The sequence below is a fragment of the Rhinopithecus roxellana genome, chromosome 19 (assembly GCF_007565055.1).
Source record: "Rhinopithecus roxellana isolate Shanxi Qingling chromosome 19, ASM756505v1, whole genome shotgun sequence".
NCBI classification, from domain to species: domain Eukaryota; kingdom Metazoa; phylum Chordata; class Mammalia; order Primates; family Cercopithecidae; genus Rhinopithecus; species Rhinopithecus roxellana.
In genome coordinates this window covers 56,979,171-56,997,057 of record NC_044567.1, presented here as the reverse complement: position 1 = coordinate 56,997,057, position 17,887 = coordinate 56,979,171, and the positions used below count along the sequence as shown (strand labels likewise).

At 54.5% G+C, this 17,887-nt stretch overlaps 1 protein-coding gene across 1 annotated transcript in view; it reads right to left on the bottom strand.

The window, feature by feature from the left end:
- DOC2B (double C2 domain beta) overlaps positions 1-17,887 on the bottom strand; it is a 37,667-nt gene that overhangs the window by 6,992 nt on the left and 12,788 nt on the right. Inside the window, exons 3-6 of the mRNA XM_030922713.1 lie at positions 15,376-15,450; positions 13,436-13,545; positions 12,796-12,922; positions 7,714-7,871 (exon numbers count right to left, since the gene is read on the bottom strand). Coding sequence (XP_030778573.1) covers positions 7,714-7,871; positions 12,796-12,922; positions 13,436-13,545; positions 15,376-15,450 — 470 coding nt within the window. The remainder of the gene's footprint in view (positions 1-7,713; positions 7,872-12,795; positions 12,923-13,435; positions 13,546-15,375; positions 15,451-17,887) is intronic.

Sequence of the window (17,887 nt, the reverse complement as noted above, 5' to 3'; positions counted from 1 at the left end):
AAGTGAAGGCACCGCCCAAAGGCACGTCCATATCTGGCTTATTTTGCCAGTTCCTCTCCAGGAAGGCTGCATGGTTGACACACAGTGCCTGTGACAAAGCTGAATGCTATCACTTAAAAAATCCTTGCTGGTTTGAGAGGCAGAAAATGATATCTCATAGTTGCTTTACTTTGCATATTTTAAAATTGTGACTTTCATGGCATAAATAATACTGGTTTATTATAGAAGCACTAGAAAATGCATATGGACAGAAGTTGGGATTAGGAGAGAGAAATGAAGACATATGTCCACACAAAAACCTGTCCATTGCAGCTTTCTACCACCACCAAAAACTGCAAACAACCATACTTCAACCGGGGAACTCATCCACAACGGAAGAGCACTCAGCAATAGAAAGGATAAAACTCCTGGTACATGCAACTGACAGATGAATCTCAAACGCATTTCTCGGTGTAAAAGAAGCCAGCTTCACGGGGCTTCACAGACACACTATCTGATTCACAGGGCTTCGCAGACACACTGCGTGACTCACAGGGCTTCGCAGACACACTGCGTGACTCACAGGGCTTCGCAGACACACTGCGTGACTCACAGGGCTTCGCAGACACACTGCGTGACTCACAGGGCTTCGCAGACACACTGCGTGACTCACAGGGCTTCGCAGACACACTGCCTGACTCACAGGGCTTCGCAGACACACTGCCTGACTCACAGGGCTTCGCACACACACTGCGTGACTCACAGGGCTTCGCAGACACACTGCGTGACTCACAGGGCTTCGCAGACACACTGACTCACAGAGCTTCGCAGACACACTGTCTGACTCACAGGGCTTCGCAGACACACTGCGTGACTCACAGGGCTTCGCAGACACACTGACTCACAGGGCTTCGCAGACACACTGCGTGACTCACGGGACTTCGCAGACACACTGTCTGACTCACGGGGCTTCGCAGACACACTGCCTGACCCACGGGGCTTCGCAGACACACTGCCTGACCCACGGGGCTTCGCAGACACACTGCCTGACCCACGGGGCTTCGCAGACACACTGCGTGACCCACGGGGCTTCGCAGACACACTGCCTGACTCACGGGGCTTCGCAGACACACTGCCTGACTCACGGGGCTTCGCAGACACACTGCCTGACTCACGGGGCTTCGCAGACACACTGCCTGACTCACGGGGCTTCGCAGACACACTGCCTGACTCACGGGGCTTCGCAGACACACTGCGTGACTCACGGGGCTTCGCAGACACACTGCGTGACTCACGGGGCTTCGCAGACACACTGCGTGACTCACGGGGCTTCGCAGACACACTGCGTGACTCACGGGGCTTCGCAGACACACTGCGTGACTCACGGGGCTTCGCAGACACACTGCGTGACTCACGGGGCTTCGCAGACACACTGCGTGACTCACGGGGCTTCGCAGACACACTGCGTGACTCACGGGGCTTCGCAGACACACTGCGTGACTCACGGGGCTTCGCAGACACACTGCGTGACTCACGGGGCTTCGCAGACACACTGTGTGACTCACGGGGCTTCGCAGACACACTGTGTGACTCACGGGGCTTCGCAGACACACTGTGTGACTCACGGGGCTTCGCAGACACACTGTGTGACTCACGGGGCTTCGCAGACACACTGATTCACAGGGCTTCGCAGACACACTGTGTGACTCACAGGGCTTCGCAGACACACTGTCTGACTCACAGGGCTTCGCAGACACACTGTCTGACTCACAGGGCTTCGCAGACACACTGTGTGACTGCTTCATGGGAACATCTGGAAAAGGCAACACTATGAAGACACACAACAGGTCAGTGGCTGCCTGGGGCTGGGGAACTTCCTGGGGTCATATTCTGTATGTTGACTGTGGCGGTGGAAACAAGACTGTACCAGCCTGGATGATACAGCGAGACCCCATCTCTATCAAAAAATTAAAAATTAGCTGGGCATGGTGGTGCATGCCTGTAGTCCCAGGTATTCACAATGCTGAGGTGGGAAGATCGCTTGAGCCCAGGAGTTCAAGGCTGCAATGAGCTATAATTGCACCACTGCACTTCAGCCTGGACGACAGGGCAAGACCCTGTCTCTAAAAAAGAAAACAAAAGAAAAACTCACTGGACATGAATGATACACGTTGAGGATCCATTATCTGAAATGCTTGGACCAGATGTTTTGCATTTTGATTTTTTTCATATTTTGTAATATTTGCAGTATATTTACCAGTTCAGCATCCCTAATTCAAAATTTCAAAAATTCAAAAATCTGACATCCCAAACGCTCCAATGGGCATTTCCTTTGAGCGTCATGTCGATGCTTGAAATGTTTGGGATTTTGGATTCATGGATTTGGGACACTCAACCTGTACCTCAATAAACCTGATTTAAAAAAAAGGTTGGGGAGATTCCCCTAAGCCCACCACCCGGAGACAGAGGATTTCCTTAGTTACTTACTAGGCTCCTTGGCCATTTTGCTACGTATTGGTTTTGTGTCTGCTGTGAATTGTCCGTGGCCCGTTTGGTAACGGGTGAGGGGCAAGGACAGAAGGGTCCCGCATGCCCTGCCTTCATAGGCCCCTGGAAGGAAAGTTGTTTTGGGATCTCTGCGCCCTCAGCCTGGACAACTTGCGCCCATCTGCTGACCCCTCACTCAACCACCAGACTTCCACAACAGGCACCAGCCTCAGCACGTTCAGCTATACACAGTGCCACCAGTGTTGCCCTCTGTTCTGTTTTCTCTGCCAGGAGCGCCCTTCCCTCCTCACCTGACCCCTCTGCGGAGATCCCTCAGCACCCTCCCTGAGCACACCCTGCAAAGCCCCTGAGGCCTGCCCTGTGGCGTCTCTCTCTCCCTTGCTGTCAGGACAGTGGTCCTGGCCCCTGGAGCTCATGGAGCCACCCTGTGCCATGTACCTCTGGCCTTCTGCACAGCACCTTCCGCTTGCCTGTGGCTTCGAGAAGAAACCCCTTCTGGTTATACATAAGAGAGCCAGAGAAGGGAGTTGCCCCGGGTGGCACAGCAAGTTACTGCCAGTTACCGCCATTTTCACTGGCATGAAATGGAGATAACAGCAGCAGCGACTGCACAGGCTGCTGGGAGGGTCACACTCAGCCATCGCACTGCCCAGGGATATTACGTGTAACTCGACATGTCAGCGATTGTCACAGGCATTGTTACTCCTGGGGTTTCCCCATAAACCCTCAAGAGCTGGGCCTGGGGTCAAGTTCCAGGGAAACTGGGGCAACTGTCACCAGAGATGAGGTTTATAAAAATAACGGTGCATAGCTGGGCATAGTGGCTTGCACCTGTAATCCCAGCACTTTGGGAGGCCAAGCTAGGAGGATTGCTTGAGTCCAAGAGTTTGAGACCAGCCTGGCCAATATGGCAAAACCCAGTCTCTACAAAAAATACAAAAAACAACTAGCCAGGCATGGTGGCACACACCTGTAGTCCCAGCTACTTGGGAGGCTGAGGAAGAAGAACTGCTTGAGCCCAGGAGTTTGAGGCTGTTGTAAGCTATGATCGCATCACTGCATTCCAGCCCGGTGACAGAGTGAGTCACTGTCTCAAAAAAGATAGGAAGAAATAAAGAAAATAAATAAAAATAATGGTGCAGACAGAAGGCCCTGACCCATCTAGCTTTGACCCTCAGCATCAACCGCTGGATACGTCCCTCCCTCTCTTCTGGGGCACAGGTCACACTCTCTTCCAGGTCTAGGATGCAGCTGAGGGGTGCCCCTTTTACCATCTAACCTGTGCCCTTATTTCCCCTGCTTTTAGTGAGGAAAAGGCCCTTGGTCCATGAAGGGGCCTTTCAGAGATGGGGACCCCTGAGGTGACCCGAGCAGCAGCCCTCATGTCTCACCCAGGAAGTCTGAAACAGATGTGGAGGTCTCAGGTGAGGTGTGGCTCAGATACAGGGAGTGGCCCACAGCTTGGTGTGACTTTGAAAGACCACGGTACCTGACCCGTGGCTGGCAGGTGGGACCCAGCTGCAGGAGTCCAGCAGCACCCACAACAGCCACCTGTGGCAGGGAGGAGCCTGTGGTACAGCAGACAGGCCCTGCCCAGGCGGCCCCCTGCTTGCCTGTGGAAGTTGACCAGACTGTCTGTCACAGCAGGTAAGACTCTGCTTTCTGGGCAACCCAGCAGGTGACCCTGGAATTCCTGTCCATCTGGCAGGTGAGCACTGAAACTGGTTTAAAAGTTTCACACCATAGGCTGGGCACAGTGGCTCACACCTGTAATCCCAGCACTTTGGGAGGCCAGGGCGGGCGGATCACTTGAGGTCAGGAGTTCAAGACCAGCCTGGCCAACCTGGTGAAACCCTGTCTGCTAAAAATACAAAAATTAGCCGAGCATGGTGATGCATGCATGTAATCCCAGCTACTTGGGAAGCTGAGGGACGAGAACTACTTGAACCTGGGAGGCAGGGGTTGCAGTGAGCTGAGATCATGCCACTGCACTCCAGCCTGGGCAACAGAGTAAGACTCTGTCTCAAAAACAAACAAACAAACAAACAAACAAACAAAAAACAAAACCACACCATTTGGGCTTCAGGTTGCATATCCTCCTGCAAGGATATATACGAATGACATTCAAGTCAATGACAAGTCAGAAGAAAAAATATATAGACACAAACCAGTATCCTACTGTGTGTCATTTGGTGTGTCTTCAACAGCTGTCCATGTTATAATAATTCATCTAGTTCTAATTTATTCATTTTTAACTGCATAGTACTATATTCTACACATATGCCACATTTTATTAATCTATTCCTCTGATGATGAATGTTTGGCTATTTCCAGTTTATAGCTATTACAAGCAATGCTGTGATACATAGCTACCCACCCATGCCCAGGTTTCTAGGAAATAAACTTGGAAGGAAAATAACGTGGCCACAGGGCGCACACATTTCCCACGTCGACTGGATATTGCCAACTTTCTCTCCAATGGTTATTATGGGAGTCTCCTGAGTGTCTTCTCAGCATTCACAGAGCTTCCCCCAGCACTCGGGTCTCTAGTGCACTGGATACTTTGTTTTGCTAAGTTGTTGAGGCTGGGGCCCACTTTAGTGTTTTCCACATAGAAAACCAGTAGCCCCTGCACTCTTTCTGGAAGCCTAACTTCCCCCAAAGATGCAGCAGGTCCTGGGCTTTGCTCCTGGAGCCTGGTGTGATTGGATTTTTAAAAATAACAGATGTTTTGAGACATAATACACATACTGTACAATGCACCTTTTTAGGTGTATAATTCAGTGGTTTTTGGTATAGTCACAGAATTATGCAGCCATCATCACAATCAATTTTAGAACATTTTCATCACCCCAGAAGGAAACCTAGAACCCTTCAGCAGCCTCTGCCCGTGTCCCCCCAAGATCCCCCCGGCTCCTGCAACCACAGATCTACTCTCTGCCTCTGTGGGTTGACCTATTCTGGACACTTCATAGAAATAAAGTCGTGCAATACGTGGCCTTCTGTATCTGGCTTCTCTCACTTAGCAACTTGATTTCAAGGTCCACCCACGGTGTAGCACGTACCTGCTACACTCTATCTTAGGGCTGATATTCCACGTACCTGCTACACTCCTTATAGCTGATACTCCACACACCTGCTACACTCCTTCTTAGGGCTGATACTCCACTGCAGGGACAGACCTCATTTGTGTATCCATTTATCAGTGGATGGACGCTTGGGCTGTTTCCACTTTGGGTTGTTGTGAATAGTGCTGCTATGAACATTCCTGCACAAGTTTTAGGATGGACATGTTTTTATCTCTTGGGTACATAACTAGGAGTGGAATCGCCAGATCAAATGGTGACTCTGTGTTTAACTTTCTGAGGAACTATCGGCTGCTTCCCAAAGTAGCCATCCCATTACTGTCATACTATTTTTCTTTATTTATTATTATTTTGAGGCAGTGTCTTGCTCTGTCACCCTGGCTGGAGTGCAGTGGTGCGATCTCGGCTCACTGCAATCTACACCTCCCAGGTTGAAGTGATTTTCCTGCCTCATTCTCCCAAGTAGCTGGGATTACAGGCTCCCACCACCATGCCCAGCTAATTTTTTTTTTTTTTTTTTTTTTTGAGACAGAGTTTCACTGTTGTTGCCCAGGCCAGAGTGCAGTGGCACAATCTCTGCTCACCGCAACCTCCACCTCATGGGTTCAAGCGATTCTGCTGCCTCAGCTTCTCAAGTAGCTGAGATTACAGGGATGCACCACCATGCCCAGTTAATTTTGTGTTTTTAGTAGAGACGGGCTTTCTCCACGTTGGTCAGGCTGGTCTCGTACTCCCGACCTCAGGTGATCCGCCCACTTCAGCCTCCCAAAGTGCTAGGATTACAGGCATGAGCCACCGTGCCTTTCTAATTTTTTTATTTTTAGTAGAGATGGGGTTTTCCCATATTGGCCAGGCTGAGTGATCCATATGCCTCGGCCTCCCAAAGTACTGGGATTACAGGCATGAGCCACTGCACCCGGCCTAATTTATTACTATTTTTAACTGTAGAGACAAGGTCTCAGGATGTTGCCAAGGCTGGTCTCAAATTCCTGGGCTCAAGCAATCCTCTCAAGTAGCTAGGACTACAGGCACATGCCACTACGCCCAGCTAATTTTTATTTTCTTTGTAGAGATGGGGGTCTCACTATGTTGTCCAGGATGTTCTCAAACTCCTAGCCTCAAGCGATCCTCCTGCCTTGGCCTCCCAAAGTGTTGGGAATGTAAGTGTAAGTCACTGTACCTGCCACATACAATTTTTGAAGTGACAGAAATATGATCATGGCCATGGGAATGGTGCCCCCAGAGCTGTGCATTGAGGAGTACTGGCCTCTTCATGGTGCCAAGATGTCCCTGAGGCCTTAGTCCCCTGGGTCCTTGGTGTCCCCTGGGTCCTTGGTGTCCCCCTGGGTCCTTGGTGTCCCCTGGGTCAGGGCCATTCCTCTGTCATCCCCTCCCTGAAGCACCTGCCTCTCCTTTCTGTGAACTGAATCCCTCCCCAAGTCTCACTTTTCCAGAATCTCCCTGCGAGCTCACACTCATACCTACCTAGTTTCTGGAGAGCCCCAGGCACTGATGGTAGTCACTGTGGCACCTGTGGCACCCCTCTCCAAAGGGTCGCCAGCTCCTGCCTGGCTCTCAGAGCTACACAGCCTCTCCTGACCAGGCTCACGGGTCCACAGCTCTGGGGCCCAGGTCACCGGGCATGGATCCTGAGTTAGTGTCTCTTCCCAGGACCACCATCAGCCCCTGTTGGTAGAGCTGGGTGGACTCTTATCTGCATCTGTGGCCCCAGTATAGGGCTGGGCACATGTGGGCATTTGCCAAGGCCTAGCAGAGTTCCTCTGCCACCTCCCCCAGCCTCCTGGCTACCCCTGGCACTGGCCCCACCTTCTGTCCCCTCCTCCGACCTCCTCATGGCCCCTCAGTCACAGAGAGGCCTGGACATAGCATCAGGTGATAACTAATATCTGCATGACTCTGGGAAGCCACTCAGCTTCTCTGGGCCTCAGTTTCCCCATCTGTGAAGTGGGCTGGCCATGTTTAACCCCTGGAGTTGCCAAGGGAGCCCATCAGGAACACGGCGCCCCTGTACCTCTAATACTCCCTGGGTGCCTGCCACCTGAGACCACAGAGCCGGCACACGGAACCCCGTCCTTAGAGGTGAAGAGGTGGCAGGTGGTCGCGCGCACAGCACACTCACGTTTTCACATAAGGGTCCGAGTAGCCGTTGGCATCCATGGCGGCCAGGTGTGCGCACCGCACGATGCCCACCAGCAGGCCCTGCTTCTGCGAGCTGTACTTGAGGGAGATGAGGATGCGGCCCCGCTCCTCCAGGGACTTGTCTTCGGTCTTGTCCACCTGTTGGACGGGACGGTCACTCAGTCCTCACCTGCTCCCACCCCTCTCTTGGCCATACTTGGCCTCCTCTTCCTGAGCCCACCCACTCTCGCTGCTGTAGCCAGACCCGGTCAGGGTCCCTGGTGAGTGGTCACACTGTGAACTCACAGGCCTTCTGTCATCTCTTTCCTCCCAAGGGTTCTGCTGGGGGTGGATCTGACCCTCACCCTCCCTGTTCTTGGCTGCATGGCCTGGGGTGCCCATCACAGCCCAGCAAGGGCCAGCCCAGGGATTGGCAACTGCAGCCCGGGGCCAGATCAGACCCGACGCCTGGCTCTGTATGGGATGTGAGCTAAGAGTGGCTCTTACCCTTTTTAAAAAAAATTTCTTTTTCAAAAAAAGAGAGACGGGGTCTCACTATGTTGCCCAGGCTGATCTCAGACTCCTGGGCTCAAGGGATCCTCCCACCTTGGTCTCCCAAACTGCTGGGGTTACAGGCGTGAGCCACCATGCCCAGCTGGTTCTTACTTTTCAGAATAGCAGAAAGAAACATGAAATGAAAAATATCTTGTGACACATGAAAATGATATGAAATTCACACTTCGGCTTCCATTAATAACATGTTATTGGAACACAGCCTTGCCAGCTCCTCGATGCCTCCTCTATGGCTGCTTCTGCTCTAAGGACAGAGCTGCGTGGTGGCCACAGACAGCATGGTGCACAGACCCTAACATGCGCTAACTGGCCCTTCACAGCTCTGCAGTCCCCGGCCTGGCGTGCTCGGCTTCCGCGGATGGTCTCCCGCCAGGTCCTCCTCACGGCCTGCCCTCTCTGCAGTCCCTCGGCTTTGAAGCCAGGTCCCACCTCCACACCTTAGTGCACGCTTAATCCACAGCTCCAGCATCCTCCTCTGTGTTCACCATTGATACATTCCTGGTCCTTCCGGGCCTGGGGGGCTTTTCTGACCCTCAGGGTGGGTTGGCCGTCCCCTCTGTGTGCCCACTGCCTCGGGTTTATCCTGTCATGGCCTGTGTGACCCCCTGCTTCCTCATGGGTCTACCCCAACCTCTAAGTTCCTTGAAGTTCGAACTCTGCCTGTAAATTTTTTTTTTTTTGAGACAGAGTCTCACTCCTATCACCCAGACTGGAGTGCAGTGGCACTATCTTGGCTCACTACAACCTCCGCCTCCCGGGTTTAAGCGATTCTCCTGCCTCAACCTCCTGAGTAGCTGGAACTACAGTCTAATTTTTGTGTTTTTTGGTAAAGACAGGATTTTGCCATGTTTGCCAGGCTGGTCTCGAACTCCTGACCACTCCACCTGTCTCAGCCTCCTAAAGTGCTGGGATGACGGGTATGAGCCACTGCATCTGGCTAATACCTGCATCATCTTTAATAGCTCAGGGCTGGGCAAGGGCCTGGCACTAAAGGCCCACTGGAGGCTTATACTAGTGAAGGCAGGAATGGAGGGACCCCTGCGTGTTCAGCCTCACACAAGCAACTCCAGCCTGGAAGGTTCAAAGAAAGGCAGAAACGTCTGCTCACGCCAACGGAGCCCGGTGGATGGAAAAGGGTAACCCTGGCCCCAGTCCCCTGAAGGTGCTTCCTGGCGCCTCTCAGGGTGCTGGAGGTGGCTCCCTCAGGAGAACCCAGAAGACAGAGCTCTGGTACTTCCTCACCCTGGGGAAGCTGGGAGCCAGGTGGGGAGGCCACTCAGTCCCCTCCCCTGCCTCAGCAGCTGCCCGGTGCCTGCCTCTCAGGGGAGATCTCAGTTCCAGGCCTCCCCATCCCCAGCCAGACTGATGCTTCTCCATTCCTTGACCTCCCAAGACCACCTGGCCTCTTCCTTCTGGCTGCTGTGCACCCAAACCCTCTCTCCTGGGCCCTCAGCGCAGCCAGACTTACCCAGCTTGAGCCCTGTGTCCCCCTGGATCCCCTTAGGACTCCACCGGGCTCCTCTCCTAAGCAGGCCCAGCCACATTCTTTTACTTACAACCGTGCCCTGCCTAGCACCAAAGTGAGTCCCTCTGGCTACATCTAACCCTTTCTGGAGATAAGACTCCTGTGAGGTGAGCAGGGATGTTGAGCAGGGAGGACACACATGCCCCACTGGCCACCTTCACCACCTCCCACGCCACAGCAGGCATGGCTAATCAATCTCAGCCCCACGCCAGGGCAGGCATGGCTAATCGATCTCAGCCCCACACCCAGAGCAGGCAGGCTAATCGATCTCAGCATTTGTCCTGAGCTCCAACACCCCCTCAGAATCCTTTTCAACAGTGCTCAGGCAGCCGTTCCCGGTGGATCAGGCCAGGCCTGCGAGATCTGGCTATCTGCCCCTCAGGCAGAGCTTTGTGTGTGAGGGCCTCGATGCACTGTGCTGCCTGTGTCACTGTGTGTGGTGTGAAAATTAAACAATATAAACCAGCAGGGGCCAGGCACAGTGGCTCACGCCTGTAACCCCAGCACTTTGGGAGGCTGAGGCAGGCAGATCACCTGAGGTCAGGAATTCAGGACCAGCCTGGCCAACATAGTGAAACTTCGTCTCTACTAAAAACATGAAAATTAGCTGGGCGTGGTGGCAGGCAACTGTAATCCCAGCTATTGGGAGGCGAGGCAGGAGAATCACTTGAACCCAGGAGGCGGAGCTTCAAGGGAGCCGAGATCGCACCACTGCACTCCAGCCTGAGCGACAGAGCAAGACCCCATCTCAAAACCACCACCACCACCAGCAGCAGCAGCAGCAGCAGCAGGGATATCTTTCGCTGTTTTTTCAGGGATATTTTTCACTGTTTTTTCAGGGCTGGGATATTGTGCTCTGGGTTGTTTCATAGGAAGACCATTGGGTATTGCTCAGTATTGACTTAAAACAGACAATATTCGGAGATTGTAAATTCTAAATGTACCACCAGAGGCCTGGCACAGGGGCTCACACCTGTAATCCCAGCACTTTGGTAGGCTGAGGCAGGAGGATCACTGGAGATCAGGTGTTCGAGACTTGCCTGGCCAACCTGGCGAACCCCTGTCTCTACTAAAAATACAAAAATTAACCAGGCATGGTGGTGCACACCTGTAAACCCAGCACTTTGGGAGACTGAGGCAGGCGGATCATTCGAGGTCAGGAGTTTGAGACACCTGGCCAATATGGTGAAACCCCGTCTCTACCAAAAATACAAAAATTAGCCTGACAGAGCAAGACTTGGTCTCAAAAAAAATAATGAAAATAAAATAAAAGTATCAACAGAATGTGGCTTCACTGCCAGGGGTGTATCCCAAACTGTACTCCTGTGGTCACTGAGTCCCTGAACTGCACCAATGAGCTGGTAGCACACCCAGTAATGCCGTGATCACGGCCATGCACAGGGTTGCACACGCATGCACATGCTTTCACGAACACACACCACACACACGTAGACAGTCACACACAGATACGTACTGACACATGGTCTTACACACAAGTCACACACAAGCACACACCCACACAGTTGTTTATGCCAGTGATCAAAACTCAGGAACACTACAGTAGGGCTGGTGTTGCCTTTTTTTTTTTTTTTTTTTTTTTTGAGACAGTCTTCCTCTTGTCACCCAGGCTGGAGTGCAATGGTGTAATCTTGTCTCACTGCAACCTCCGCCTCTCAGGTTCAAGCAATTCTCCTGCCTCAGCCTCCTGAGTAGCTGGGATTACATGCACCCGTCACCACCCCTGGCTAATTTTTGTATTTTTAGTAGAGCCAGGGTTTCGCCATGTTGGCCAGGCTGGTCTTGAACTCCTGACCTCGTGATCCGCCTCCCTCGGCCTCCCAAGATGTTGCCTTTCTTAAGTGACATAGATCATGTGGAAAAACCGGGTTACCTGTGGTTAGTGACTAATAATAAACCAGAAAAGGTTATACCCATCACACAAATATCTGAGTGGGAGAGAATGTGACAAGGGAATAAAACTGGATCAAATTATGAAAAAATAACTGGGATTCTGGGCAGAAGCCCTGGCCACAGGCTGACTCACTCCCAGGGCTTGAGGTGAGTCAACATCCCCGGGCCCACTGGGGCTGGGTACACTGGGGACAACCGCTGGGCTTTGCCCTTCTGAACGTGCCCCTTGCCCAGCCCTCTTAGGCAGACAACGTGCCAGCGAGGGGACCACGCCTCTGCCTGTGTCCTGAACGCTGGGAGGCTGAGGCCCCAGCATTTCTCTTGACCCTAGTGGCACTAGGGACTCCTGGCTTCATCAGCCCTATGAACCAGGTGAAGGCCAGGCCAGAGACAAGGGAGGGTGGGGGAGGGAAGAGGGACATAGAGACCAAGACGCGGCAGGGCGTAGCTGCCGGAGCAGGCCAGGGGGCAAAATCTGTTCTGACATAACGTTCAGACAAAGGCCATTTCTAGAAAAGGGACTCTTCTGTCTCCTCTGAGTATCTCACAGGCACTCAAGTCTAACACGTTCCAAGGATGCTCCTTTAGAGTCCCGTCCACCCATGGCCTCTGCTACAGTCCTCTGAGTGCAGCAAACAGCCCCTCAGGCTCCAGTGGCTCAGGCCCCAAACCTCGGACCTGCCCTTCCCTCACCCAAGGATGTCTTATCTGCTGCCTGGACATCCGGTTCAGAGTCAAGCTCTCCTACCACCGCCAAGGTCAGGCCAGGGCTGTGCCCATCTCTCCCCATCTCCCCAGGCCTCCTGCCCTCTCCTCCCTCTTCTTCAAGCCATCCTGAGCCCAGGCCAGTGAGCCTGGTAAAATGTCATCCCCCGTACTCCCTCCGCTTAGCACCCTCCCGTGGCCACTCAGAGTGAAAGCCAGGGTCCTTCCTCACCTCCACCCCCTTGCCTCTCCACGCTCACCTCCTCAGTCTCCCCTCCCCTCTCACTCTGCCCCTCAGTAGCCCCACCAAAGGCAGGAAGTTCTGCCACCGAGCCAGGTACACAGCAGGCGCTCAATGAATCCTCTCACCGGCAGCTGCTTCTCCAGGCAGATACTGAAGGTCTTGGTGTGGTTGGCTTTCAGCTTCTTCAGGGGCACACGTGTCTCCCCGATGAACTCATTGTGCCGGAATTTGTCCTCGTCGCACACAGAGATCCTGGGTTGGGGGTGAGAGGCACAGCCAGCAGCTCAGACGCACTGGGCGTGGGGGGAGTGTGCGCGGGTAGGGCCAGCCCTGGCTTGTCCTGCCCCAGGCCCTGCCCTGGTCTGGGGTGGGAGGCGCACAAGATGCCTGGGCCCTGACAGGGCCAGAGTGTGGTATGATGTCAGGTACTGTCCTCCAGGACACGTGTCCTCAGGTTGGAAGAGGGGACAGGAGAAGGTAGGGCCAGTGCCAGGAGGTTGGGAGAGCCGGTTCTCTGAAGGGATCCACCGCCAGCACCCGGAGAGGCCCCAGGAAGCACCTTCAGGGGATTGGGGCCAGGGTGACCCTTTGCATCCACCAGGCTCCACTGGCGTGAGCAGAGCTTTCTGCCTTTCTTCAAACCCCAGGCTGGAGTTGCTTGCATGAGGCTGAACCCACAGGAGACCCTCTGACCCTCCAGTCCTGCCTTCACGAGGACAAGCGGGCGGGGGTGGGGGAGGGGCAGGCGGCCGGGGCCTCGCCTACCGCAGCGTTTTGCGGATCATGTCTTCGTCTGTGATCCCGTAGTAAGTGAGGGTCTCGTTCCACGTGGGGTTCAGAGTGTTACGGAGAGTTTTTGTTCTGAGCTTATTTGCCTGGAGAAGAGAAAAATGATCGTCTTAGCATCAAAGGGTGTGTCAGACGGAACAACGGCCCCCAGAGATGGCCACATGCTCATCTTGGAGCCTGTGAATGTGTTATCAACACGGCCAAGCGGAAGGGAGGCTGTAGGTGGAGTTAGGGTTCATAACAAGCGGACCTTAGAATAGGTAGATTATATCCTAGATTGTCGGGCGGCCCAGTGTGGTCACAGGGTTCTTAAGAGCAGAAAGGGCAGAGAGTCAGAGTGAGACGTCACCAAGGCAGGGGGCCAGAGAGATGCAACAGGGCCTGCTGTGAGGGCGGAGGAAGGGGCCACGAGCCCGGGAGGGTGGACGGCCTCTAGAAGCTGGAAAGAGCTAGGACATGGGTGGGGTCCCCAGGTTCCAGAAGGAACGCAGCCCAGGGAGACCACTGTTGGACTTCTCACCTGCAGAGCAGTCAGAGAATGAGTGAGCTGCTTTAAGCCACGAAGTTTGTGGTCATTTGTTGCAGCAGCCATAGGAGGCCCATCCAAAGAGGACTCCGCCTCCAGCCCCTGAGGCCCTGGGGTGGGTTCTGCAGCAGGCCTGCGTGGAACTGGAGTCTCCTTCCCAGGGCATTCCCTTCCTTTGCGGACTGTCCCCTCTGCCTGGAACCCATCCTGTCCTCGGGCCTGCCTCAGGGGCGGCCTCTCCGAGCTGGAATATTGCCGCCACGCCCTCCTCCTGTGCCAGCGACTCTGAGCTGCTTGACTGCATGGGTCTGATGTCTGCCACACCTGGCCCAGGCTGCGAGGTCAGACAGCCTGGGCTTCCAATTCCAGCTCTGTGGCAGCGTCAGTGTTCCCGCTGTGGAAAGGGCAGGGGAATCCCTCTCTACCGCTGCTTTCGGGAGCTTGTTTGTAAGGAGACTGCTCTTTATAAAACACTGGGGAAAATCCTGGGGACTTCCTACAACTCGGCAGCCAGGCACTGCCGACTCCAGTCCCACAAATGAGGGGTCACTGAGCTCCCACGTGGGGCACACTTCCCTGGTCACACTCGCCCTCGGCCCTCACATCCCCGAGCCCCTCTTGCAGCATAAGGACACCGAGGCCCAGCGGGGGGAGCCCATTTCTTCCCCAGGAGTAGGTGGTGGGGCGCTGCCGTTTCTCCTACAGCCCTGACTTCCCGAGGGAAGCGGGAATGGCCCCTTCTGGGGTGGGCCTCCTGGATGGCTGCGGGCCCAGGCCTACCCATTTAGGCCCCCAAGTCAACTCAGACTCTGCCCCATGAAATTAAAAATAAAGCAGCACTGAAGTGCACGATGCACAGAAGGAAGTCTAAGTTCTGATTTTCCACAGCTCGAGGTCACCTTGATGCTTTTATTTAACAGCAATTTCTCTCTCCTCTCCTAGATGCACCTGCTGTGCTGGTGCCCTTTCCACATGTGTGGTCGGACTCTTGGGTCATCTGGCATAGGAATGAGGATCCTGTGGTCAAATATACTGGGCAGATTCTGCCCACTTCATCCCCCTTACGGAGAGTCAAGGAACAGCCCATCAACACGTTAAATGCTCTGATAGGTCCATAATAGTAACCTCCAACTGAGAATGCTTCTTATAAAATGCTGGCCTGGAAATTCTGGAATTCCCAGATCAGCAGGCAGCTAACACTGAATGGCTGAGTGTGCAGCTGAACGGCTGAGGTCCCACCAGCTTGCTTGGGCTCTGAGGGGAGTGGCGGCGGTGGGCCTCCCTGGGTGCCCCCAGCCCAGTCCAGGCCCCAAAGCAAAAGGATCAGTGTGCACTGCCTGAGGTGGTGGGTGGGTGTCGCTGGTGGGCAGGCCCGGGTGAAACCCCTCACCTTACTGGCTCCTGGCAGCAGGTGCAGCTTGACGTAGGGGTCTGCCAGCCCATTGTGGTCCATCGGCTTCAGGCCCTGGGCAGAGAACAGCAAAGGGTGTGAAGTGGAAATTGGGGAGACGGAACTGCCAGGGCCTGCAGGTGCCTGGGCCAGCAGATACCCTTGTCCACTGGGTCTATTTATGGCCCCTTTCACAGAAGCCCCCAGGCCCCACACCTCCAGATGGAGGGAGTGAGGATGGCTCAATGCCAGTGCAATCTCCTCTCCCCAAAACATCCTGGCCCAGGGCAGCTGTCATGGGGCCTCCGTCAGGACAGACTTTTTCTCTTCTCCTCATCCTGGAAGCCAGGTGGCTCACCCTCCTCTGAGCCTCCCTCTCCCCTCGCACTTTGGTCAGGTCCTTCCATCGTCCTGACTCCCCTCCCCCATCTTCCAAGCATGGCCTCCTGAGTGGTCACACCCCTCATCGACCCTAAATCCACGTAACCCCGGGACACGGTCCGAGACTAAGCCCCATTTTCGGCCATATTTGCCACAACTCCCAGTCAGTCCACAGAGATCACACAAGCCTGGCCACAGAGGGTTCCTCCACAAGATGGCTCCCCTCACTCACTCTGGTTCTCTCAGAAAACCTCGCCACGCATGACAGCCAGAGGCACACAGAAGCACGGACAGATGGGGGCTTTGCTGACCTCAGCAGGCACCTGTCTCCGAAAACTGCATTTGTTTTCTTCTGGGATGGTGCTCAGGATGCAGGGAGGCAGCTGTGGCGTCTGGGAGGTGCAGCCAGCAACCCCAGGACAGGATTCACAGGTGCACCGCCAGGCTCCTACCCAGCAGGGTCGGGGAGGCAGCGTGGCTACTCACACCAGGTCCATCTCCAAGGGGAGGCTGGGGCTCCCTCCCAGGCCCACCCCACCTTGCTTTGATGGAGCTCTGGGGGATGCAGCACGGGCTTCCAAACACCTACTTCCCGGCCACTGGCAAAGGGCAGAGGTTTGGGGGCCTGGCTGCTTGGGTTCCAGGCTCAGCTCCTGTGTTCACCACCTGGGAAGTGGATGAGCTACTAAGCCTCAGCTTTGTCATCTGTAAAAGGGGTTGGCCGGGCACGGTGACTCACGCCTGTAATCCCAGTGCTTGAGCCCAGGAGTTCAAGACCAGCCTGGGCAACACAGTAAGACCCTGTCTCTTCAAAAAACTAAAAAGTTAGCTGGGTGGGGTGGCAAGTGCCTGTGGTTCCAGCAACTAGAGAAGCTGAAGTGGGAGAATCACTTGAACCTGGGATGCAGAGGCTGCAGTGAACCGTGATGGCACCACTGCACTCCAGCCTGGGTGACAGAGCAAGACCCTGTCTCAAATTAAAAACAAAAAAAGGCGGGGGTATAATTAATAGTCTCATCTTCCTAGGGTTGGAGGGAGAGGGAGGGAGACCGTGTGGACACAGGATCTGGCAGGCACAGTGTCTGCTCTCTTCTCTGCATGCCAGGCCCCTGTGAGATGCCGGAGAAGTGGCTGAGGTCCAGTGGGTGCATCTGAGCTGTGCCCTGCCCAGTGGGGCTGCCTCTGGGACAGGGCCTGGCTCAGTGGCCCAACATGTGCTCAAGGTGACAAGGCTGCTCTTCCAAACTCAACTCCCTCACCCTGGCCTTGCGCTTTCCCACCAAGTGCCTGAAGTGCAGAGTTCTGGGAATGTGGTGGCCCAGCCTGACCCAGGGGAGCCTGACAGCTGTGTCTTAGTCTTACAGTTCTTATACATTTGTTTGTTGTAGCTTAAAATGTTTCCATGTGGGCCATGTTTCTTGACACATTTCACTTACAAATCTTTGGGCCACCAGAAGTTCTGGCATGTCTTTCCAGTGGCTCTGGTGGTCCCACCTCTGTACCCGGAGACACCCGTGGGAGCCAGGCTGGGTCAAGGGGCGCTGTCATGCTGGGACAGGCGTGACGCCTGCTCTGTCCTTCAGACCCCTGGACAGTGACGAGGCCCCTGCTGCTGCCTCTCTACTCCTCCACCAGCAGGTCCCTGAGCACCCTGGGCAGCCACACATTTGGCCAAAAGCAAAAGGACCAGTGTCACTGCCTGAAGCCATGTCACGGTGCTGCCACCAGCTTCTGTGCCCAAACAGGCAGCTTCCCTGGCCCTGACCTGGGTTCCACCCACGCCTCCACCCACAGAGCCTGACCTCTGTCCACGGAAGGGGAAGGGCAGGAGGCTGTTTCCAGGGCAGGGAGCTGTTAGTGGGGCTACTGGGCACACCCTCCCCAGCTTGGGAGTTGGCAAGAGACACAAGGCCAGGCGCGGTGGCTCCCGCCTGTAATCCCAGCACTTTGGGAGGCCGAGATGGGTGGATCATGAGGTCAGGAGATCAAGACCATCCTGGCTAACATGGTGAAACCCCGTCTCTACTAAAAAATACAAAAAACTAGCCGGGCAAGGTGGCGGGCACCTGTAGTCCCAACTACTCGGGAGGCTGAGGCAGGAGAATGGCATGAACGTGGGAGGCGGAGCTTG